General features: G+C 51.4%; 1 protein-coding gene across 1 annotated transcript in view; it reads right to left on the bottom strand.

Moving 5' to 3' along the window:
- Positions 1 to 1,126: 1,126 nt before the first annotated feature.
- Positions 1,127 to 24,897, bottom strand: part of CASS4 (Cas scaffold protein family member 4) — a 29,771-nt gene continuing 6,000 nt past the window's right edge. The window contains exons 2-7 of the mRNA XM_054724240.1: positions 13,461 to 13,889; positions 9,640 to 9,729; positions 8,605 to 8,685; positions 6,427 to 7,734; positions 4,782 to 4,859; positions 1,127 to 1,539 (exon numbers count right to left, since the gene is read on the bottom strand). Coding sequence (XP_054580215.1) covers positions 1,129 to 1,539; positions 4,782 to 4,859; positions 6,427 to 7,734; positions 8,605 to 8,685; positions 9,640 to 9,729; positions 13,461 to 13,889 — 2,397 coding nt within the window. The 3' untranslated portion in view covers positions 1,127 to 1,128. The remainder of the gene's footprint in view (positions 1,540 to 4,781; positions 4,860 to 6,426; positions 7,735 to 8,604; positions 8,686 to 9,639; positions 9,730 to 13,460; positions 13,890 to 24,897) is intronic.

The following is a 24,897-nucleotide window of genomic DNA, read 5'->3' on the forward strand; positions in this document are numbered from 1 at the left end:
TGCTTTTCCCGTGCTAGCCTTGTGCACCAGAACTTGGCTTCTACTCCATCCCTCTGCACACTTTAGGGAGATGCATCTGAATAACAAAAGTGAGCACTGGAGACTTTGCTTTGGTACCAGAATCCGGGTAACACAGATCAAAGACTCTTTCAAGGAAAGCCTTGGTGCAAAGGATATTTCATGATTATATTTACATAATACGATAAATGGTAATGTTGTAAATGTTGAGGTACAAACCTTTGCTGAATTTATCAACACAGACTCTACAGTGTACAAAATAAATTAACAGGGAACCCAACAGAACAGGCTATGTTGCAAGTATCATATACATCTTTAACTCGCTGAAGACAAAATAGCAAATATAAACATATACTTGGCCGAAACCAGTTTGGCTCAGTGGATAGAGCGTCGGTCAGCCTGCGGACTGGAAGGTCCCAGGTTCAATTCCGGTCAAGGGCATATACCTTGGTTGCGGGCACATCCCCAGTAGGGGGTGTGCAGGAGGCAGCTGGTCGATGTTTCTCTCTCATCGACGTTTCTAGCTCTCTATCCCTCTCCCTTCCTCCCTGTAAAAATCAATAAAATATATTTAAAAAAAAACCAAAAAACAAAAAAAAAACAAAGCAAAACAAAACAACATATACTTGGTGTAAGACACAGATACATAATGTGTACCAATCTCACAGAATCAATTCCATCAAAAATGAAATACCAATGACCTTATCTAAGGGATGCAACCGTTACTCATTTGGAAGTGAGTCTCTCCCCGCCTCCCCCGCCTTTCTTTTCTCCCTAGCACCTGCCATGCAGTGTAGGTACTTCTCTGTCACTGTTCTCCGTCTCTCCACTAGATTAAAAGCTCCCTGAGGGTGAGGCTTCCGTTTCATTTACTGCTACATGCGCAGCACCTAGGATTGCACATCTAGCAGGTGTCCAATAAATAAACACGGAGTGAATGTAAAACAGGCACACAATTAACCCATATCAAAATCAGTTTCTACAATGTCACTTTATACGCGGACCTGACGTGATGAATACTTGCTTCCGGCACGTGGCTCTTCTGCCCGTCGGTGTCCCCCCCACCCCCTCGGGCTGGCTTTCCCCATAAGAGAGGGCAGGGAGGGGCGCTCAGTCCAACGACCCCCTGAATTGCTGCGCGTGCTGCTCCAGCGTCTCGGCCGCGGCCCGGAGGAGCGCCAGCGCGGCGGGGCCGGGGCGCGGGAGCACGGCGCGCTTGGTGGCCAGCGCCAGGTCCTTGAGCAGGCTGCACAGGTGGCTGCTGCCCCGGAGGATCTCGTTGCGCGCGTCCCTGTCCTGCGTCTCCCGGCACAGCGTGTCCACCAGCTTCTGCCCGATCGTGATGACCAGCTTGCTCTGCGCCACGAGGATCTCGGGGGGCTGGCCGTGGCGGAGGCTGCCGTGAAAGACGCCCATGGCCTTGAAAAGCGCCCCGAAATAGAGCCGGCAGTGCTCCGAGAGGTGGGCCTTCTTCCCGGGGTCCTGCTGACCCGGAGGCGGGGGCACAGGGGAGCTGGGGTCCTAGGGGAGGGAAGAGAGCAGCGGATAAGAGGCGGATTCCACCGATAGGCTGGGCTCAGCCCCTTTTCCTGCTTTTGCTCGGTTTGGTAGACTTTTGATAAGAAAAGGTGGTTTTGTCTGGGAAGCCCCGTAGCGCAACATTTGCCTAACAAATTAAGGTTTATGTTTTCAAAGCACTGTTATATAAACGTTATGATATATACAATCGTATGAATTGCATTATATATAATCTCACATATTTTATGCAAATATATAAAATCTTACTCAATTCTCTCAACAAACCATCAGAAGAAACACATTGGTAATGACCAAATTTGCAACTTTCAAAAAATGCAAGAAAACTTGATGGTGAGATTAAAATGTTTCCTCAAAGAACAGATTTTAAAGGATTTAAAAATTCCTTTCTAACTCCAGTATCAGAGGTAGACCCCGACCCTCAAAATTTGTCAGAAGAAATCTAAGTATGCTGACATACCTGCCTCAACATTAAAATATTTCTCTTGTGCCCGGCTGGTGTGGCTCAGTGGTTGAGCAAAAGCTATGAACCAGGAGGTCACGGTTCAATTCCCACTCAGGGCATATGCCCGGGTTGCAGGCTCGATCCCCAGTGTGGGGCATGCAAGAGGCAGCCAATCAATGATTCTGTCATCACTGATATTTCTATCTCTCTCTCCCTCTCCCTTCCTCTCTGACATCAATAAAAAATATATTTAAAGAGCTATTTCTCTTGCTTGCTAATAAGGTTTTATCTGTAATTTTACTTTCATGAATTTTATTTTCTGGACTGTGGACCCAGTGTCCCCCTAGAGCCTACCCACTGTGGAGAGATTTCAGCATCTAACTTAGTGGCGACCACTCCAGGGAGCAACTGAAAGCCCCGTTGCTAGGTGGTAAGTGAGGAGAGAGAGGCTCCCTGAAGAAAGAGGCTGCCTAGAGCAGGCATCCTTAAACTACGGCCCGCGGGCCACATGTGGGTGTTTATGCCGTTTTGTTTTTTTACTTCAAAATAAGGTATGTGCAGTGTGCATAGGAATTTGTTCATAGTTTTTTTAAAACTATAGTCCGGCCCTCCAACGGTCTGAGCGACAGTGAACTGGCCCCCCTGTTTAAAAAGTTTGAGGACCCCTGCTCTAGAGTCTTCAATGAGCAAAATAAAGATCTGGAGTCGGTGAAGTCTGAAACCCATTCTTCCTGTTAAGCTGCATCCTTAAACCCTCATCGACCCGTGACCTCAAAATGCACGGCCCAGAAGCACTCCCACGGTGTTACGGTCTGACTGTGTCCTCCCCAAATTCATATGTTGAGCTCCCCTCTCCAACAAGAAGGCATGAGGAGAGCGTGCCTTGGGGATGTGACTAGGACTAGGTGAAGCCACGCAGTGGGGCTGCAGGGGTGGGATCAGGGCCCTTGTAGGAATCTAGAGGGCACAGCGCAAAGGCAGGCTGCAGCCTGGCAGGGAGCTGTCCCAGAACCTGAGCACACCGGTGCCCTGATCTCAAACGCCTAACTTCCGAATGGCGAGAAATACATGTCTGTTGTTTATAAGCCACTCCATCTACAGGACTTCGTTACAGCAGCACACACGGACCAAGACAGACAGGTACAGGGAAGGAAAGAGCGGGGTGCTGGCTGAGACGGATCTCTGGGGGCAGGGGGCACGAGGAGGATGCAGCGGAGGCTGGAATGAGGAGCAACAATCTACACGTTGGAATGTCAGCATCTTAGCTTGAAAGTGTTAACTGTAGGTAAGTAAAAATGCGCCATGATTCTCATCCTGGGCCGTTGGAACTGGGGGGTATTCCTGGTTATCTATCACACCGACCAGGGAGCTCTGCAGGCAGCCAGAGGCAGTGCCGGGGGTGCAGAGTGTCCACCCACACAATGGCCAGCGGTGCCCCCCACCCTGAGAAGCACTGTCCGTCTGAAGCCGTCGCTTCCCGTGTGGCCCCTGGACCTGCTGCATCAGCTTCACTGGGAACTTGTTAGAAGAGAATTCTCGGTCCCCCCCAGACCTCCTGAGTCAGACACTGTGTGTGTGGGGTGCGGGGCGGAGGGGGTGTGTGGGGGAGAGACACTCTCCAATCTGAGAGGCCTGGTCTAAGGCTTACTTCACGCTGAAGTAAAGAGCAAGGATTTCAGGCCCATAGAGAGGTGTTAGAGGCTCCTGGAACATGGATCAGGAGGCCTGGGTCCTGATCCTCGTTTACCTCTGAGAAGGCAAATGATCTTGTCCACACGGCTGGACATCGCAGCCCTCCTCCCCCCACTCCCCCTCCTCTCCCCCAGCCAGTGGGGTTGGGCTGGCTCACTGCTTCCCAGGCTTCAGTGATTCAAAGAAAACCTCCACAAGTTAAGCTCTTCCTGGCTTCCTCTTAACACGAACTTGCTTAATCTTTGTCTTTAAATGGATCCACTTATATTAATTTAAAGGGAACTTTTTAAACTGGTAAAAGGAAAACTGCTGTCATTTGCCACCAAGAAAAGGTCATCAATAAAAATAAGCACAATGGGCCCTGGCCGGTGTTGCTCAGTGGTTAGAGCGTTGGCCTGTGCACTGAAGGGCCACAGGTTCGATTCCCAGTCAAGGGCACGTACCTGGGTTGCAGGTTTGATCCCTGGCCCAGGTCGGGTGGGTGCAGGAGGCAAGCTATCAGTGTGTCTCTCTCACATCAATGTCTTTTTCTTTCTCCCCCTCCCTCCCACCCTTCCACTCTCTAAAAATCAGTGGAAAAAAATATCCCCCGATGATTTGTTATTTTGTTATTAACAAAACAAAACAAAAAGCACAATGATAACACCTTTGATTGAAAATTAAGAAAGAACACCAAGTGTCAAAAAGTGTTGAAGAAAAAGAAATAAAAACCAATCTAGAAAGAATCAAATCCAAATTAAAAAAAAAAAAAAGGTATTGAAGATATACAAGCCCCCAAACCAAAACGGCCTTTCAGCTGTAACCAGAAGCCGCAAAAGAGAATGTCAAAGGGAGCGTGAGCCCTGGACTCTGCCCCGCAGCGTCGCCCGTGACGAGGGGCAGCGCCCTGCGTCGTATCAGGAGTGGTTGAAGATCACGGTCCCCCCTCTGCGCTCCACCTGTCCACCTCCAGGGTCCCTTCCACCGTAACAAGGAAAAACCATCGCTAAACCCAAGTCTCCCGGCCAGCCAGCGTCTTGGCCACAATGTTGAATGACTCACAGCAGGAGACGTCTCGGGGAAAGCGGGGAGGGTGATCCTTCTCGCTTACCTGTGTTTCTAAGTGTTTGTTTTCATCCAATCTTTGTTCTAGGATGGGTTTTACTTTCTCTTCCAGGTTAGGCAACTTCTGAAAAAGACAATCCCTCCGAATCACCCCCTTGAATGGTTTTTGTAAGGCTGTCTAGCTCTTTAAGCCCACTTTGAAATCGAGCACTCCTCTTCATGCTTTTGTTCTGTGAACTGAAGCCTTTTTCAACAAAGGACACTCTGGCCGCCCAAGGGCTTAATTGTGTCTGCCGATATAGCCTAACAAATGACACACAGGCCCTTTTAAAAAATATTTATTTAATTGGGAAATGCAAAATATCCAGATTTCTAGCTTGTCTAGAATATGTTGTGGCTCTTACACCACAAGGCATTTTAGCAGAATACCGAGATACCAAGACTGAGCCCCAAAGCGCCAAGCTACCTGGGCTACACAGCCGCAGGGACTTGCAGTTCCTGAACCAGACGTACTCTTCCTATAGCATCTGAACTCATGCAGCAGAGTTTTTCTAAGAGCGACTGGAGTCTCGAGGCTGCTGAGACCACACACAATTTGGAAGAGGTTTACACTTCCTTCTTCCATTTGTAAGAAACACAATGACCATGACTTAACTTTCAAGAAAATGCAAAAAAACCTTGATTGTGAAATTAAGAAATTTGTTCATAGAATGGCTTTTAAAGCCCTTTCTCATCTTAGTGTCAGAGGTAAACCCCAAATCCCCAAACTTCCAGAAGACATCCTATCTGCCTTAACATTAAAATGTTTAGCTGACTGTAGAGAGCACCTGGGAAGGCACATGGGCATTTCTTTAATTATTGTCAGCTGAATCCAGCGGCGTTGGCAGAGCCACATCCTGGAAACACACCTTGCCAGAGGCAGGTGTGTTGTCAGCTTGACCTTCAGCTCAGGCGCCAGGGGGTAGGTTTCATTATCTAAATCCAGCCAAGCACCAGGAACAAACATGATTATCTGGGCCCACCCAGAAGTGACCATTACTAAGAAGCCACAAGAATGCACATAATCTCCTTTGTCTTGGGCTTTAGTAAAACTTCCTGGGTTTTGCCGAAACCGGTTTGGCTCAGTGGATAGAGCGTTGGTCTGCAGACTGAAGGGTCCCAGGTTCGATTCTGATCAAGGGCATGTACATTGGTTGCGGGCACATCCCCGGAGGGGGGTGTGCAGGAGGCGGCTGGTCGATTTTTCTCTCTCATTGATGTTTCTAGCTCTCCATCCCTCTCCCTTCCTCTCTGTAAAAAAATCAATAAAATATAAAAAACAAACAAACAAAAAAAAACCAAAAGAAAACTTCCTGGGTTTTGCTGTATCGGTTCTGGGTCCCTGTCTCTCCATCAGAGGACAGTGGTCCCACCCAGTCCCAGCTTTCCCTACTGTCTCTTTCATTTCCTCAATCCCCCGTCGCCCCTACTCAGGAACCGGACCGCTCTCTAGCCGCAGTGGATGCGGAGAAGAGAGAAATATTTATAGCTGACTTCTTTCTAAGATTTCATCTAGAATTTTACTTTCAGGAATTTTGTCTCCCAAAGCTTATCCAGCTACTGGAAGGCTCTCAGCACCTGACTTAATGGTGACCACGCCAGGTACACATGGAGAGCCCTTCAGGCTACAACCACTCAGAACCCCGACTCACCTTTTCACAGACACTGGCCCCGCTTTTCCCAAGCAGCCCGGGGCAGGACCCACGCTCCCTCTGCTGCGGACAAGCTGCACTCCGCTGGTGGGACTCCATTTCCCTCCGGGGAAGCTGGGTGCCTTCTGCAAGCTTGAATTCTGCCTTGGGAGCCCACGACGGGGTCTCTTCCTTCTCACAGTTCTCCTTGAAGAGGAGCCTCCCATTGGCAATGACGATGGAGGTAAACCTCTTGATGTCTTCCGGAACCATCCGCGCCACCATGACAAACCTCTCCAGGTCATCCAGGCTGCTCTGGGCTTTGTCTGTCACAAGGACGTCCAGGGACCAGTTGCAGCCCTCCAGGCTCTCCTTGGTTTCCAGCAGGATGTGGTAGGAGTTCGAGATCGTCTGCAGCTGATCCCTAATTCTGTCCTGAAGGCCACTGCTGGGGAGGTTACAGGCGGCCCCGCAGACTCCGCGGGCGAAATCCAGAAACTCTCTCAGGGACTCTTCGATGAGGTCGGCGGCCCTGCGGATTGCGACGATGTTGGCCTCCAGAGAGTCTCTGAGCCTCCACTTCCTGCTTACGAAGAGCATCAGGCCGGCGACCGAGCTGGCCACCTTCTGCTGGAGAGCCGTCGCCGTCCCCTTGGCCAAGGCCACGTCCAAGGAGAGCTCCTTCGCCGACTCCTCGGAGGAGGAGCTGCACGAGGAGTCGGTGGACGTGGAGGAGCAGGAAGATGTGACGCTGGCCCTGCTGTCAGAGCTGTTCACGGACAATCCGTCGGGCTCAGGGGCGGGCCACGTGGCCTGTCTGGAGAGCCATGCACAGTGAGGGTCCGAGGTCTCCTCTGAAGCCCCGTCGGCGTCCCCCGGCTCTTTTCCAGCCCGAGGGGCACTGGACACAGCGATAGGGACGTCATAGATGTTGGGCTTGGTGTTCTGCTGCTCCACTCGGGGGACCAGAAAGCTCGAAGGGACCTTGTAGCTGACACCGCCATCGGAAGGGCAGGCGTCCCCCGGCGCTGGACCGGGGCAGGCGGGGACTCCTGGAAGGCCGGGGTTCCGCACGGGCACATTTCCACGCAGGAGTGGAGCGAGGGACCGCGCTCTGCTGCTCGGAGGACTGTGGAAACTGGACATGGATCTGGGGAGGGCATGGGACTCCGATTCTTCCACAAAGCTGGTAACACAGACCTTTCTCACATCAGCTTTTGCTGGAGACACTGGAGTGTCATAAATCCACTCTGATTTCTGGGGGTTGGGCAGTGTTTTGTAGCAGGCTCTCCTTAAGGGAACTGTTGCTGTCACGGGAGCACTCTGCCTCTGTGGAGAACCACGCAAAGTCACGCAGGTTAGTAGCAGCGAAAAGAGGCGTAGCCCCTCACTTTCACATGTGCCTGCGACCGACCGAGGCCCTGGAGGCCGGCACTGTGCTGATGGCCACTCCCGCTCAAGCTTCTGCAGCGGCTCCCCCCGCCCCCCATTGTCTCTCCAGGCCCTTCGCAGCCTGGCTCCACTCCCCTTAGAGCCTCTCTTCCCACTGCCATCACACTCCCCTCACCTGCCCCACCTCCCTGTAGGTCCAGCGGCCAGGCTGTTTACCTTTCCCTGGACCCAGGATGGTCACTTTGTACCGAGATATTTACTTTTGCCCAAACTGTGCCCCTGCTCTAAACGCCTCCCACCCCTTTCTTTTCCATCTATGCATCCCTCACGGCACTGCTCAGATGCCAGCCCTCCTGTAAGGCCTTCCCTGATCACCTTGGGCGTGCACATATCGATTGCAGACATGTGACAGGATCCAGGATCAACAGGGATGACACAGATCTCAGATTAAGGCGTTTCCCTGACGTACAAATAAAAACCCACTTAAACACAGCACGCCTCTGAGGCCTAAGATAACAAGAAGCATTTCCCTAAGGTAGGCTGAGCGCCTACTCTGCCCAGCACTGTGCTGGGTCCCTCCCAGGGGTCTCCATGCTCGCCAGGGGTCTGTAATGGAAGCGGAGGCTGCAGAGGTGAGAGGACTGATCCCAGGCACACAGCCGCCCTGCTCGCGGACACTGCAGCGAGGGGCTCCGAGAAATGAGGTCTGCCACGAGGAGCTGGCATCGCCCATCTTGACCAAGTTAACGCATGTCCCGGCGGCTCTGCAGGTCTGATGCACCGGGTCTCAGCACCGGTCATACTTACGCTGGGTTGGCCGGCCGGGGGACCGCGTTCTGCCTTTCTGGGGCTGGCGGGGATGTCATATAACTGCTGCTTCCCCGGCTCCTGGGAAAGACCACAAAGCAGGACCACGTGGGTTTTTCCTTCCTGAAGGCTAAGCCATCACAGCTCTCCCACGCCAGTGCTTCTTCCCAACGCAAACACAAACCGCTGAGGACGTGGGGCGTGGGCCACGGAGCTTGGTGCTGGGGTTTACGTGCCGCAGCCCAGGAGCTCGGATGGACTGAGAAGTGAGTGAACTTGTCCTCTGCTTACAGGAGGCATGCCTTACAAATCTGACGTGCCAGTTACAAACAAATAAGTTTTTAAAAAGCATCTAAAATTTTATCCCCGAGAGGTAATCAATGCTAATATAACCAATGATGATGTTAATACTCTGATGTGCAGAGTGGGGCAAAAGTAGGCTTACAGCCCGGCCAGTATAGCTCAGTAGTTGAGCATCGACCTATGAACCAGGTCTCAGTTAGATTCCTGGTCAGGGCACGTGCCCGGGTTGTGGGCTCAATCCCCAGTGTGAGGTGTGCAGGAGGCAGCCAGTGGATGTGTTTTTTTCTCATCACTGATGTTTCTCTCTCTCTCCCTCTGTCTTCCTCTCTCAGAAATCAATAAAAACATATTTATTTAAAAAAGTTGTTCATATGGAAAATAATAAAATAATTAATAAATAATAATACAAGGACAAACTCTTTTGTGTACTTACAACTGTAAACCTACTTTAGCCCCACCCTGTATATCTTTCAAAATATTATTCTTAAAATGCGTATATACATATGCACATATAAGTGTGTGTGCATAGGTATAAGTGTCTATTACAAATGAGAAGCATTTAAAGATGTTCAGCATTCAGTCATAACGTTCTGAGCAGGTCTGGCTCCCTGGCAGAAGCTGGATTCTGAGTGGTGCCAGGCCCTTTGGGGCCAGGAGCAGGCAGACACTCCGGAGGTCATCCCTGTGACACTGAGAGGCCCCTGGGGGAGCAGGGCCGGGGTCAAGGCTCACCTTCAAGGCAGAGGGGCCGCGGCTCTGGGCGGGCACATCGTACAGAGCGAGCAACGGGGCCTGGGCCGGTTTGGGAATCGGGACGACGGCCTTGGGGGGAAAAAGAACCAGGGAAAGGAAAGGTCACCCCGAGTACTCCAACACACTATGCTCCCCCCGCCACCTCCCAGCTGTCCAGGGCGGCTCTGCTGACGGCTGCTCCCCTGGGACCCCAGCCCCTTGCGTTTATGCCGCTGACTGGTCGCGGGAGCTGCAGCATCACCTGCGGGAGCAGAGGGGCTTTCGGGTGGGAGGGAGCCAGCTCAGCAATGCCCAGTGTTTCTTGGAACACGTGGGTTCGAGATGGCGATCAGTTAAGGAACGTATCTGAGAAGCATGGTTTCGAAAGGCTTAGGAGGGAACTCCAGGAACTGGTGGGTCGGAGAGCAATTTCCTCAGGAGATCTGACCCTTTCACTTGAAACACAAGATCCCCTTCTCTGAATTTAAACCAAAATCGGATATGTTCTTCCTTTGGCGATTCTAAAAAGTCAGGCCAGTGTACTGTGTTAAGGAAGTTGGAATAAAAAGTAAAACAAAGCTCAAGACAGCGGTTTCCCAGGGGGAAGTGACCAGGAGAAGGTGTGAGGGGCTCTGTTCTCTTACTTTTCTGTTTTGCTTTTTGTTTTGTTCTGTTTCTTGATCTGAATCCTAGTAACTGAGCTGTACCTTTAGGATTTGTAGGTTAAACTTCAATTTAAAAAAATGAATGCGAAGAGTAGGCAGTGTTGCCACAGAGTCAGGCAAATGCAGGCCGAGGGTGTGCGGGGTGTGGTCCTGGGTGTTGGCAGTAGGGACGCAGACAGACATGCAGACCAACAGGACGCTTCAATCTCAGTGTCCACCTGCCCTTTCCCTCCCTAGGAGTCAGTTTCCTCATTTGTAAAACGAAGGGCTGTTCTAACCTCAGGGTTCACAGAGGTCCCTTCCAGCCAGCGAGACGCCTGATGCTGACAGGCAGTTCCTCTGTTGGGCCGACGAGAGAAGTGACATGTCTCCACCATCTTGCTCGTTTTGGGCCAGCCTTCATCTGGAGGTAGTTGACCAGGTATGAGGGGAGTCTGCGAGATGGGCCTCCTGGCCTCGCGGGCTGCCTCGTTCTAGCAACGGCCGCTTCTGCTGAGGGCGTGTTCCTGGGCGGCCTCCGATGCAGGGCTAACCGCCGATTACACAAGCGGGAGATGTCGGCTGCTCTGTGGGTGGGGGGACGCCTAACTGGTTATCTGTCCCCTGTCTTCTGTTCCTTCCTTCTTGTGTAGAAGCAGCAGCAAAATTACTTAGAATCACCAAACAGTGCAACTGGACGTGAGCTTAGAAATGATCGGTCCGCGGCTCCCGTGACACAGAGGAAGAGAGAGAAGCGGGGATGGCCCAGGTGGGCAGGTCAACCAGGACTCCGCACGGGCTCTCCAAGACCCCCCAGCACAGAGGCAATGACAAGAGGGCGGTGGTGGCGGACAGGCAGCCACGGAGGGAACCTCAGCGGGAATGAAAGGTAGAAAAGTTCCCCGGGGGTTTACGGGGTCCACCTCAAGAGGCCTGGCGAGGAGCCCCTGGTTTCTGAATTCCCCGTCGGCAGTTGTGGTTTCTGTCTGATTTCTGCCGCCCACACGGGCCGGGGCTCTCACCACAGACACTCTGCCCTCAAGAACAAAGCTCAGGGCGCGTGCCCTGGCCCTCTCCTGTTGAGACAGCACACCCACCCTCCCTGTCCCACCAGGTGTCAGGCTAGAAGTGCAAGGCCACGGTAGGAAGCCTTGTGCTGTGTCTGGTCACTCCAATCATTCAACAAACGTTCACGGGCAGCGTGTTGGCTGTTAGGGACCCCTGGTGACCTGTGGGCATCCCCCGCTGTTTTCCTTTTAGGAAGGGGGGAATGGCTTTCATTTTTCCCCTTTCTTTTGTCTCTTTGAAAAGAAAAATTAACTTCAGCACAGACCCTGTGCTTTCCCTGAGGCAACACCCGAGAGGCCCTGCTCCAAGCAGCTGCTCAGAGGCAGGGGGCCGTGCCAGGCCCCGTCCAGGCCGCGTTCCCTCCTATTCCAGGAGAGGACCTGGGTCCACCCCAGGGGCTGCTGCAGGGCCCAGCCAGCTTCCTGGGTGGGGGGGGGGGGTTTGCGGCCGGTGCCCGAGGGGCAGCTGTTCTGTGGGACAGCTGTCTGCTTCTCTGCGGGGCAGCCCAGGGGGTTAGAACGTCTGGAGCCGTTCAAAGCCTTTCAGGGAATCAGCACCTGCCTGTTTGCAGATGGTGCTGGGAGTGGAGTGGGGAGGCCGGTGGCGCAAGCATGACGTTCCTGGGCCTGGTCCCTGCTCTCTGCCTGATTCATGTCAGCACATCCATGGGGAGTGGACGTTCCCGGACACCGGCCTCGTCACAACCTCTGCCCCAGCTGTGCCAGGCGGACTGTCACTGGAGCGGAAAGCGAAGGCTCGCTGGCAGGGAACGCCGCAGTGGCTGCAGACCTTGCAAATCTGTTCTGCGTTCTCGGCACCTCATGAAGGCGCGGGCTCGGGGAAACAGCGCATTATTATCTCTCTCCTTTTTTGTTTTCATTCCTTCCCTTCTTTAACTTTTTTTTTTCCCGTTCTGCATTTACTGGGTGCTTCTTTTTGTCTTTTAAAAAACCTCCCATTTAAAAAGAATTCCAGGAGTAATGAACACTCTATGCTATAACACACATCAACTTCCTAATCTCTCAGTTGGTGAAATATTTACAGGTGCCCACCCATGCCGGCCACGGTCCTGGGCTGGGGACATAGGAGTGAATAAAATAAAGGTCCCTGCTTAAGGCTTTCTTTCACTTTCTCCGTGGCCAATCCCACTTCCTAAGGGTAACCACTGGTGGCGTGCATTTTTTTCAATGTGTGAGCACGCACACACAGAATTTTAGTTTTAGTTTGCTTGGTTTTTATTTAAATGGTTCTTCATTCCCCTATATAAATACCTCAGAGAACTACTTCATCTTTTTGTTGTTGTTGTTGTTAATCCTCACCCAAAGATATATTTTTCCATTGATTTTTAGAGAGAGTAGGAGGGAGAGAGGGGGAAAGAGAAAGAGAGACATTGATTGGTTGCTTCCCTCACCCCCCAACCAGGACCGGGGATGAACCCTGCAACCCAGGCACGTGCCCTTGACTGGGAATGGAACCTGTGACCCTTCGGTATGCAGGCTGCTGCTCTAACCACTGAGCAACTGGCCAGGACAAACTACTTCCTCTTTTGTTCACAGCTGCATGCTAGTTTGTTGCAGGAGTATGCCCACATTTATGAACCATCCCCTGCTAACAAACATTTCGGCAGCTTCGGTTTTTCCTTATGACGAATAAGGCATGGCCTCCCCATCCAGATATATCTTTGCCTCCTTGTGGATTTCTGTAGCAATTCTGGAAGTAAAATTTCTGGGTTGAAGGGAATATATATTTTAAAACTGATGAGTATTTTCCTGCCTTCGAACCCATGGAAATCCAACCCCTCCATTTATCACTGGCCATCCTAGCATTCCCACCTTGGGTGAAAAAGGCCACCACGCATGCCCACCGCACTTTGCGCACAGCTGGACTAAACGTTCAGTTTCCCACCAGGCGTGGGTGCCTGGAGAGCTGGGGCATCGCAGGGTGGGAAGGCCACTAAGTGGGGGCCAAACCCAAGTTCACCTCATCACACCAACGGTCTGGGTCCCATGGGCCCATTTGCTTTGACGGGCACCCGTGATTGAAGGGTGGTCCCGCCCCTGGGTGTCACACATCACTAGCCCTACCTCTTTCATTTGGAAATAAGCTCACCTGTTTCGGAAAGCTTGGCATCTTTTCACAGACGATTCTGGCGCTGGCGCTGGCAGGTGGGTCAGGGAATTCGTAGACTTGGACTGTGTGTGGCGGGGGCCCCATCACCCAGCTCTTCATCGGCTCGTATACGGGGCCTGGAGGAGGGGAGCTCAGCAGGGTGGGCACCTGGTAGGCCTCTTTGGAGCTGGCGAGAGCTTCCTCCAGGGGTCTCAGGAAAGGGGGACAGGGACTGTCTGCCGGGGTCTTCGAGAGGATTTGGAGGCGGTTGGCAGGGGCCAGGCCTTGCCTCCCATGGAGCAAACACCTCCACCAGCCCTCGCTCTCCGGCACGTGTTGTTCTAGAATGGTCAGGATGTCTCCTTTGCAGAAAGCCAGCTCATCAGAGCAGTCCGGGTCGTTGTTATAAAGTGCCCTGGCCAAGAGCGCCTGGGGGTGGGAAGGGAGAAAGAATTCATTGTTATTACCACTGCCATCGACCCCCCGCACCAATTCCACTCAGTCAGGCACGTTGGAGCCCTTCACAATTGCTATTTTATCTCCTTCCCTCGTCCCCAGAGGCTCTGGTCTCTGCTCTTTGCCTGATTCATTCCTACTCATCCTTGGGGTCTCAGGTGACATGTCACATCCTCAGGGAAGTCTGACCTGCACCCTGAGACCAGGTCCAGTCTCCCTAATATGCCCTCATGGCCCTGACTTAATTTGTGGTGACTATGACCCTTGCAGTTACATAGCTGAGTGACTTCCTGGCTGTGTGTCCTTGAGCAAATTGGCTACTCTCTTTGGGCCTCCGTTTCCTTGTCTGCAGAATGGGAATAATAGTAACTATCTTACCCTATGGTGTTCTTGTGAGAACTAGATGGGTTGATGTATATCAAGCTCATTGAAGTGCAAGTACTTAGGAAGTGCTCAGTAAATAATGACAGTTACTATCATCATTATTACATCGTTCTTTGTCCGGTTCTTGTTATTTTTCTCCTGGATTGGACTGGAAGTCCCATGTCTGCTGGGACCATATCTTGCTTATTTCTGCTCTTATCCCCAGAGTCAAGCCTGGACCCGGGTACATAGGGAGATGCTAAAAAAAAAGTTCATTAATTCATGAATGATGAAACTAGGACTCAGCAGGTTAGTGAGTCAGGATCAAATCCAGTCTGTTTCCCTAATTCTCAGAGACCTGTTCTTTCCATAAGCTACACACTCCTAAAAAAAATAAATCACCTTGTTGCTACAGCAGCGATGGCTAAGCTCCCTTCTCCTTAGAACTTTGCGCTGTAATTAAATGAAGGTAGCTTGTTTCTGTGGGGTTAATACTAGTATAATCATTCCTTATATGATATCAATGCATGTTTATTACAGGAGAAAGGATATATAGGTCCCAGCGCACAGTAGGTGCTCGCTGGCTATCTGGTGAGTTGATGGGTGGATAAGTGTGAGTCATGTGATGCCCCAAAGTCAGGTCTTTGGAGGGAAAGTGACACATGGCACCAGATGACAGCTCTTATTTCTGTGGAGAGGAGGGAAGCAGGACGCTCTCCGTGACACTTGGCCCTCCCTCCAGGTGGCCTTCAGTGACAATGGCCGCCATGATGTCCAGAAGACGGGACTCAGGCCTGGCTCATCCCCACACTCAGCTCCTGTCCCTCGGATGTGCCGTGAGCAGGTTTCAGGGGAGCGTGGGGCTCCGCTTGGAGACTCCAGCAGAGGCGAAGCATTTAGAGGGAACATGGCTTTCAAATCATAGCAAGAGGGTGGGTTAGAGGTCAAGACAAGTGAAGTTACATGCTACTTTACAATTTTTTCCAGTGAAATAGGCAAATACTTTGTGTTCGGTAGGAAAAGATATCCTGGAAGATTATGGTTTATTACCTTGTCAGACTTTAACCAAATTTGGACGTAGCCCTGCAACTCTATCCTCAAGTTCCTTTCCAGGCCCTCGATGCTCTGACCCGGTTTACACATTTGACTGGTTCCCTCGTTAACCAGTTGAGCAAAATCTTTGACGTGAGTTCATTTTCTATTTGCACGGGAGTCGCGGTTTTACCTTTTGGAAAATTACATACTGCCCACACCGGGAAGAAAGGGAACACAAAAACACAGTTTCCGACTTGTCATCCCCACTCCCACGAGTACATACCACAGCCCACGCTCCGAGACGCGCTCGCAGGCGTCTGTGTGCCTTCAGGCGGAGCCGCGGCTGCGAGGCGCAGGTGCTCGGGAGGGTTTGCCTGTTGTGAAAGGCAGGGGTGCTTTTCCAGAGAACAATGGGCTTGTGGGGTCACCCACCCCGTGGGCACCCACAGCTGTCTAAGACAGGCAGCGACCGTCTTATTCTGGAGACACGGTAGACTTGGCACCTTCGGCCTGCTGACGGAAGAGCAGCAGCCCACGCCTTGAGGACGTGAACTCCCAGCAAAGGAAAACCCTGACTATGTTGCTGTAACGTGATTCCTTCTGGTGTGGTATTTTCCTACAATTGGCAGGGGCTGCCTCTGGACACCTCATGCAATCAATGAATGTCTCAGAGTTTTAATAACAAAGACCATCCAAGTTTATGTTACAAAGCAAAGAATTAAACACGTGTGAGAAGTCTGAGGTGTTACCTAGAAAGAGGAAATAACAGTGGATTCGATTGAGTGGGGACCTATTTTGTGTTGGGTGCACGGAAGTCACTATACCCGTTAATCCTCAGAAGCCTCAGAGGTAGGTTTTCTTAGCTCCATTTTACAGATGAGGAAACTGAGGATCAAATGACTTGTCCATGGTTACTTGGACACTGCTCTCCTCACATACATTACTGCATCCTTCCCCTGATAATCCATGCTCCAGACACCAGCCAGGATGATATTTTTATACACATATATAACAGCTCTTGACCTCTTGTTTTAAAACCTTCAATTGCTTAGAACAAAACCTAAACTCCCCACCGGATCGCCCTGCCTGGCCCGCTACTCCTGTTATCCAGCCACACTGCTTTCTTACTTTGCCCAGACACACTGCTAAGCGTGTGTCCACCCCAGGACCTTCGTTGCTGCTGCTCTTTCTGCCTAGAACTATTTCCTTCAGATCTGTGCATGACTAGCTCCTCCTCCTCCGGATCTCAGCTCAGGAGTCGCCTTCTGCAGAGGCCATCCCTGACCACCACAGGGCTGCACTCCTCCTCCCCATCCTCACGGGACTGGGAGCTGGTAATTCTCTAGACCAGCAGCGCGGGACGAACAAGAAAAGAGCAGCGAACGTGCATTGTGCGCCTGTGCCCCCCCGCACTGCGCTAACCTCCCCGTATGGGTAACACATGGACGCAATCGACAAGCCTCGGCAAAGGAACCTCCTAACGATTGCAATTGTCACTGAGGCCACTCACAAGGCATTTTTCAATAAGGTGTTAATTTGGAAACATTTGTATAAATATTTGAGATGAAAAATTATATATATTTATATTCTTACTAGAGGCCTGGTGCATGAATTTGTTTACATCCCTGACCCTGATCATGCACCAGTGGGTTACCTTGGCCTGGCCTGCGGGATTGGGCTGAAACTGGCTTTCTAACATCCCCCAAGGGGTCCCAGATTGCAAGAGGGTGCAGGCCAGGCCAAGGGACCCCATCATTGCGTGATTGGGGCGGGGAGGGATGTGGGAGGTTGGCCAGCTGGGGAGGGACTGTGAGAGGGCTCCAGGGCGTGTCCACCCATCTCGCTCAGTCCCAATCCGCTGGACTCCAGCAGCAAGCTAATCTATTGGTCAAGCATCTGCCCCCTGGTGGCCAGTGCATGTCATAGTGATTGGTTGAGTGGCCTTAGCATATCATTAGCATATTATGCTTTGATTGGTTGAACGAACGACCTACCGGACACTTAGCATATTAGGCTTTTATTATATAGGATTCCCTGTAGACACACAGCTAGTTAGATTCTGGGTACCATGGAAGAAACCTTCTTAATCAATTTCCCCAAAAAGGGCATTTCCTCCAAATGCCCACTTTATACAACAGCTGGGAGAGGAGAAAGGAAAATGAATAAACACTTGTAAGGAAGAAGGGGACGGAGCTTAGGCAAAGAAGAGGCTCCCTGTTCTCATGGGGATGCTCACCTCCCCGGGGAGGCCTTCACACATCTGCCAGATGCAACGTGCTCATCTCTGCTGAATCAGCAATAAGCTCTGGGAGTAATGAGCTATACTTGGAGAATCCTGGGATCCATTCATCCATCCATCCATTCATTCATCAAGATTGTACTGAGCATGTATTCTGTACCCACTGTTGTGCTGGAGACATCGTGGTGAACAAAACAGTTCCTGATCTCACACCAATGCCCATTCCAGTGGAGGACACTCACTCCAATAAAAACTAAATACGCTGGCAAAGCAGAAATGCTGTAGATACAGTTCATCCTTGAACAATGCAGGGGTCAGGATGCCGACCCCCACAGTTAAAATTCCACACATAACTTTTAACTCCCCCAAAACTTAACTACTAATAGCCTACTGTTGAGCAGAAGAAGCGATCCTGCTAGCACAATGAGCACATATTTTTTATATTGTGTATATTATATAGTGTTCTTATAACAAAGTAAGCTGCGGAAAGGGAACTGTTTTTGAGAAAATACAGGTACATTATTTACTGAAAACAATCTGCACGTAAGTGGATGCCCAACTGTATAGGGCTTCTGCTTCTCTTAAGAGCAATGAAGGAAAACACGAGAAGCTATGAGAAACTGTGGGTGCAGTTGGGAAGTGATGATGGACGAGGGCTTAGGGAGAGTTCTCTGGGAATGGGGCCGTGGAAGTGGGAACTGGGGGTGAATAGGAATTTGATCAAGGGTGGGAGAGAGAGGAAATGTGGAAGGGCGGAGGGAGGGAGTGTGTGTGTGTGTGTGTGTGTGTGTGTATGTGTGAATGTGTGAGTGTGTATGTGTGAGTGTGTGTGGGTGAGTGTGCATGTGTGTAAGTATGTGTGTGTGCGCGAGTGTGTGTGTGTGTGAAGTGGGTGATGGGGGTTAAAGGAACTGAAAGATGAACTGGCGGCTGCAGAGATATTCACAGGAACCTGGGGCTCGATTTCTGTGTTGGCTGCTGTTTATATCTGGCTGCTGGGCAGGGGTCAGGGGGAGGTCATGAGCCAGGGCCCAGTTGAAGGGCCATGCCCAGGGCTCAGCTGAAGACTGATTCAGGGCAGCTGTTGGGAGGAGGTGGTGAAAGTTGCATGTGACCTTGGAGGTGATCTTGCAGGACGGGCAGGGTGATAACTGCCGGGGACAGGAGGAGAAACTCACGGGGGATCCGACAAGTGGGAAGCAGAGGGACAGGGTCTCTACTCTGTCTTCCACGGTGGCTCGCACACCCGCAGCCACTGCTGGGTCGTGTCCAGGACTGCAGGCTGCTCCCAGGCCGCGGCTCCGTCTGTCCTCTCCTGCTGCTTCCCTCTGTCCCTCCCGGGGTCAGATCAGCCCCAGGCCCAGGCCTGCTGCCCCCTCTTTTCACAGTGCGCCCCTTCCAACCCTGCACTCCTCAGATCAAAGGCTGTTGCCAGGGGGTAGGAGCATGGACATCCTCAGATGGTTCCCATCTGTCGCCAAATGCCATCATTTCCCTGGGAAGGTCAATCATCTCACGCGGTCACAGCTCCCGGCAGGAAGCAGTAAATGACAAGCCCCCCAGACAAGAGACCGTGGAGAGTGGAGGGCCCTGCGCACAAGTGACTGTTGGGCCCCTGCTCTCTACATCATGGAACCCCAATGTTAAGAAGACGGACATTTTCCTTCTATTAAAATCCTTTGAAAAACGTCTGTTAGGCATTTTAGCTTCCTTCTCACAGATTCCATGACTCACTTCCAAGAATTTCTTGTCCGTCTTAGCGGAAGGCAGCAGAAGTGTTCCCTTTCCCCCAGGAGGGCCACGGGAGAGTAGCTATAGATAAATCACAATGTTCTTAAAAGCACACACTGTGACTAGTTCAGATCCTCCGCTGCCTGGGAACCCTGAACCCCGCAAGTCCCCAAGGCAGCTTTTGCTTTGAGATCAGTGAACTATAATCACCATGTATCTTTCTTTCCAGGGTGGCTGGGCCAGCCTCGGACCACCAGGAGTCAGTGCAGAAGCGAGAACGTGCTTTGATGATCTGTGAGGACAGCCCACTCCCCCGGAATGTGCTTGGAAGCATTTCATGTTATGAAAACACAAGGATAGACTTGGAAAGATCCAAGCACACAGAATGCTGAAATGTGTTGGCTTGTGAATGTTTAGTTTTCTAAAAGCTCATTATGTTTTAAAAAAAAAAAAAAGAAGTTCCAAGAACATAAGAAAAATTCCCTCACCACCTCCATTTTCCCACCCACATCTCCCCAAAAGGGGAAGGAAGACAGCGGAAGGACACCCTCGGAGGAAGACAGAGTGGCTATAGGATTTTGAAGGGCAGCAGTGTTCTGTGAAGTAACCCGGGGAAAGTGGAGAGAGCGGTAGAAGCTTACTAAGGAGTCCCAGCAAAGACCTGGGAAGGATCTGGGCTTTGCAAACCCCACACATCGAAGACTTCTTAGCTACCTACCATCTCTGCCAGCTAGATTATTTTCCTATAAATTAGTCCAAGAGAAACTACTTCCTCTCTAGCCTTTTGGATGGATATTGAGTCAGGCACCGTGGTAGTTTGTTGCTGACTGTTTAGCCGATGCCTTGCTACTAATGAGGCCTTGCAGTTTAAACTCAGTCAGGGATTGTGATAATTAGCATTGATCATCTCACTTGAGATTCACTATCCCTTGAAGCAGGTACTGATACTAATATCCTATTTAAGAGATGAGGAAGCTAGCACAGGGGGCAGTGGGAGGGGGTGAGTAAGTACCCCGAGGTTGCTCAGAGAGCCAGGGACAGAACCAGGATTGGAACATGGGCGTTCTGACTCCAGAGTCGGCTCCTTTAGCCTACAAATCGCAGTGCTTAGACTCCACCGCAGGTGGCAACGGATGAGTGCATGCCAAAGTGTGCCGCTGGAGAGAGGGATGGCAAGCGGCGAAAAACATGTTAGCTCACTTGGTTCAGTTGTGTGTTTATTTGCCAGAATTTAATTCTGCACCAAAAAGTCAGGAAATAACTTAAATGCAATTACTGGTAAATAATGATATATTTGCATAAAGGAATACTATACAGCTATGAAAAAAGAACGAGGTAGGGTTTTCATGAGCTGACCTAGAACTATGTAAAAATAGAGTATTAACTTAAAAAGAAAAGACAGATGAGAAACTGTGTGTATAGTATGCCTTCATTTGTGCTTTTATGAATGTAGCATCTTTCTGGAAGATTTACATAAGCCACTGGTTCTCCCCGCTGGCCAGGAACCAGAGCCCAGGACACTAGAGATTTGGGATTAAAGAAAAACATGCTTTCGGTCTGAGTTCACTGGTACAGTTGAAATTGTGTAAACCATGTGCACGTGTTTTGTTTTTCCAATGTAAAAATCTAGTTTTAAGTAAGGATGCTTTCCTGTTGGACCAAAACGGCTTCTGCGTTGGTGACCTGAAGCTCTGAGGTGTCACTGCCTCTTATGCCCAATCCACGCCCAGACTCGATAGACTGGAACCCGAATTCCCGGCCAGTCTTAACCTTGGCAGAGAGCACTTGGCACCCAGAGGCATCTCGCATCTGGGAAACCCCTCCTGAACTTCAGGGCCACTCACACCGTGGACACAGCCCCCCTGGCCCCACCGTCAGAGGCCTGCGCCAACCCCGCCACGGGAGATGCTGAGAAATGCTCGCGGGCTTTTCGGAAGCTGCTGACCTCGTGTGCTCCTCTCTCCAGCTCCTGCAGAGCAGGCCGCCTGAGGCACACAGAGCAGGGGGCCAGGGCCCACGGAGGGCAATTCAGCCGGGCTCCCTGCAGGCGCGCAGGGAGCCACAGGAGCCGGACGTCGCTGAAGGTCCAGGCCAACAGGAGGCGCGCTGGGCTGCCCTTCCCATCACCACGCCGCCTCCCTGTGGCCAGCGGCCCAGTGATTTGGGTCCTGCACAAACAGTGGACCAGACAGGGGGGCCTCCCCTGAGGGGACATGCTGCCAACATGGGAAATCAGGCGCGTGTGTCGCACACACGTGACATGGGGGAGGCAGTGGGCGTGACCCGTTGCTCCTTTCCTTGCACGTGGGTGTGTTGTGAGGTCTGCAGGTGAGATGGCAACACCACACGACTGCCACCTCCTCTCCCTTCTCGCCTCATCTGTCACTGGTCTTCTCTCTCCCTCCACCTCACGGCCTTCCCTTTGCTCCTCCCCCTTCCTTCCCTCCTCGGAACCGGCTCCCTCTGACAGTTGTCCAGGAAAGAAGCGGTGACCTGACCTTGTCTTCCCCTGTGAACTGCAGCTTTCCCTGGCAACGTTTAAAAGTAGAATTCCACACGCGACAGGAGCCGGGTCTCTTCAGACAGCGGCCTGGTGTGTCTCGCTGTCCGAACTGGCCCTGAGGTTTGCAAGTCTATTAAGTGACTTCCCTCAAGTGTGTCAGGCGGATGGGCAGAGGGAATCCGTGTGCAGGGCTGTGGCCTGACACAGGCCTCCCTTCCTCAGTTCCCCGCACCCCCCTCCCCCCCCACCATCTGCACTTCATTCTCACAGCTTTTATAATGAGGTGACAGCTAAGTAACTTCTTGTATCATCTTCCAACATAAGAAGAGCTGCTTCCCTTGGAGCCGTTTTGAAACAATTGAGCCGAGATTTACGCGGGAGACGCTGAGACAGCGTCTGTGGCCTTTGCTGCGGACCCTGACTTGCCAGAGAGGCTGGGAGGCCGAGCTCTCCTTTGGGAAAAGGTGAAACATTTTAGAACGAGAGGCTCCAGAGTGTGCAGGCAATGATCCGATCACTGAGCTGAAATGCCCTTTCCCCAATTACTTTCATACGTAAAGTAATATTTAAGCTAAAAATGAAAAACTTAACTGAGTAGAATATAACCTTTTAAACATGATATAAATTCTCTCTTTTTCGTTTCAAAACCTGGAACACAAACAACTTTCAATTATTGCCACTGGTGTGAAATAATTTGGGAAACATCTTAACCTACTACTTCCCTAAACTTAAGGGGGAAAAATCAAGAAATACCAAGTAATGGACTCCTTCCCACGGCTAAGCAGGAAGTGGGTGCCAGAGGAGAGAAACTCAGATACTCACATTCACCTTCATCCTTTAAAGAAGTTATTCGTAAAGGTGATTGTCCCACAACCTGGGCAACTCCGGTGGAAACCGCTCTGGAAGGGGCACCTTCTGAGGTAGCTGTGCTCTAACCAACGCCGAGAGGCCCAGGGGCTAAAACACTTGTGCCCAAGTGTGATCTCCCGCAGCTGTCCTTACGGGCCATCTGGGCGGAAGCCAGCGGCCACGGGGAGGGATGGGGTGGGTTCATCACACACTCCCTGGACGTTCCCGACGGCCCCCTCCCCTCCATCCGGATGCAAATGGCCACCGAGGCGAATTTATCTACAGGCACTGGGGACAAAGAAGTGAACAACCTGGAGAACTTGGAAATGAGATGCGATCCGAGAGAAAAAGAAAAATGTAAACACCTCTACGAGTGACCCTGGATTCCGCGAACAAGCACAACGCTTAACTGATTTCTCCCCCATTGGGATTCGTGCTGGGGGTTCCGGTGAAAAGGCCCCGCACTGAGGGACTTCTGCTGCCACAGGAAGCACTGCCCACTCTCGAAACTTTGAGGAAGAGGCTGTGGCCAGAAAAATTCCCAAGCCGCCCACTGGCCATGAGCCGTGTCCTTCCCTCATGCCTCACTACTGCGGTTTTCCAGCAGGTTTGGGTCTTGACCAGATCAACTTGTAGGAATGAACACACTTCTGTTCGTGGGGATCTTGCGGAAATGCAGTCAGGGCCTCAGAGATTCCACGGTTGCTTACTAACCCCACTGCACGCCTGACAATGTGCGCTGGGGGCCACCGGGGGGGGGGGGGGCAGGCTCTTGATCTGAGCTCAGGGCTGAGATGACACCACAGGAGAGATCGCCCGGGCCTTGATTAATTGAGGCTTCTGGTGGCCCATGTTCTACCAAAGGGCCTTCTGCAGCCCGCAGGGCCCAGGATCCCAGAGCGCCTCCCCACCGCCGCCTCCCCCAGGTCCACGCCTCGCAGCCCGGTGCCTGGGTCACTGTTTAAGACACTTGGCTGGAAAGAGGAGTTGCAGGCAGTGTTGCACGAGAGCGAGCACGGCCAGTGGTTGAGGATTCGGCCTTTGCTTGTGAGAAACTCGTGGAGGGAGGAGGGCGAGTAACCGTTCCCTCCTTTGAAAGTGAGGCAGCATCCAGGGTCCCATCCAGCCGCAGCTGCCGACATTCTATGTTTCCCTTCTTACACTCCTCTCTCCGTTCTCGAAAGCCATCAGCGGGAGTAAAGATAATCTCAGGTAGGCCCTTCTCCTTCCTCATTTCCTTTTCCTCCTTCTCTCTTTTTTTGAAGGGAAAGGAGAGGAAAGGCATGGAGACAATAGAAGGTGCTGTGCGTTCCTGGATTGGTCGTAAACAATTATACCAACTCCACCCAGGAGAAAGCTTGTCTAACACTGTTTCTTTTTTTTGGTGTTAATCCTCATTGAGCCGAGGATACGTATCCAGTGATTTTTAGAGAGAGTAGAAAGGAGGGGGAGAGACAGAGAAAGAGAAACATACATATGAGAGAGACACATCGATTGGTTGCCTCCTACATGCGCCCTGGCCGGGGCCAGGGATCAAGCCTGCAGCGAGGTATATGCCCTTGACAACAATGGAATTGGGATCCTTCAGTCTGCGGGCCGACACTAACTGGCCAGGGCTAAGACTGTGTTCCTTCTACTTCATGCATCTTTAACTACATCCATGTGCCATCTGTACATCTTTTAAACTTAAAATATTAAATGAAGCTAATAAAAACAACTCATGCCCCTGAAGCAGCGTTCTGTATGAAATTGCACGTCTGCTGAGTTGTTCTGGCTTTTTCTAATGCGAATGAGAATACATAACTGACCCTCCGGCCGGTGGCTCAGTGGGTTGGAGTGTCGTCCCCTGCACCGAAGGGTCGTGGGTTTGATTCCCAGTCAGGACACATACCCAGGTTTCAGGTTTGATCCCCCACTGGGGCGCGTGCGAGAGGCAACATAGATGTCTCTCACCTCGACGTTTCGGTCTCTCTATCCTTTTCCCTTCCTCTCTCTCTAGAATCAATAGAGAAGCATATCCTCAGGGGAGGATTTTAAAAAATTAAAATACATAACTAACCTTAAAAACTGTTCTACCTGTCTGTACCACACCTGAAGTCATCCCGGGTGTCCCTGTCGGGTGCGATTTTTCCATCTGATTGGGTAGGAGGAACCTGAAGCCACTTCAGGAATTGCAGAGGAAGGAATGAAGGCCCACGGGGTACTTACTCACCCCCTCCCCCAGGGTCATTTTTAGGGGTGTCAGGCAAGCGAGGGGCCAC

This window comes from Eptesicus fuscus, chromosome 12 (assembly GCF_027574615.1).
Source record: "Eptesicus fuscus isolate TK198812 chromosome 12, DD_ASM_mEF_20220401, whole genome shotgun sequence".
NCBI classification, from domain to species: Eukaryota; Metazoa; Chordata; class Mammalia; order Chiroptera; family Vespertilionidae; genus Eptesicus; species Eptesicus fuscus.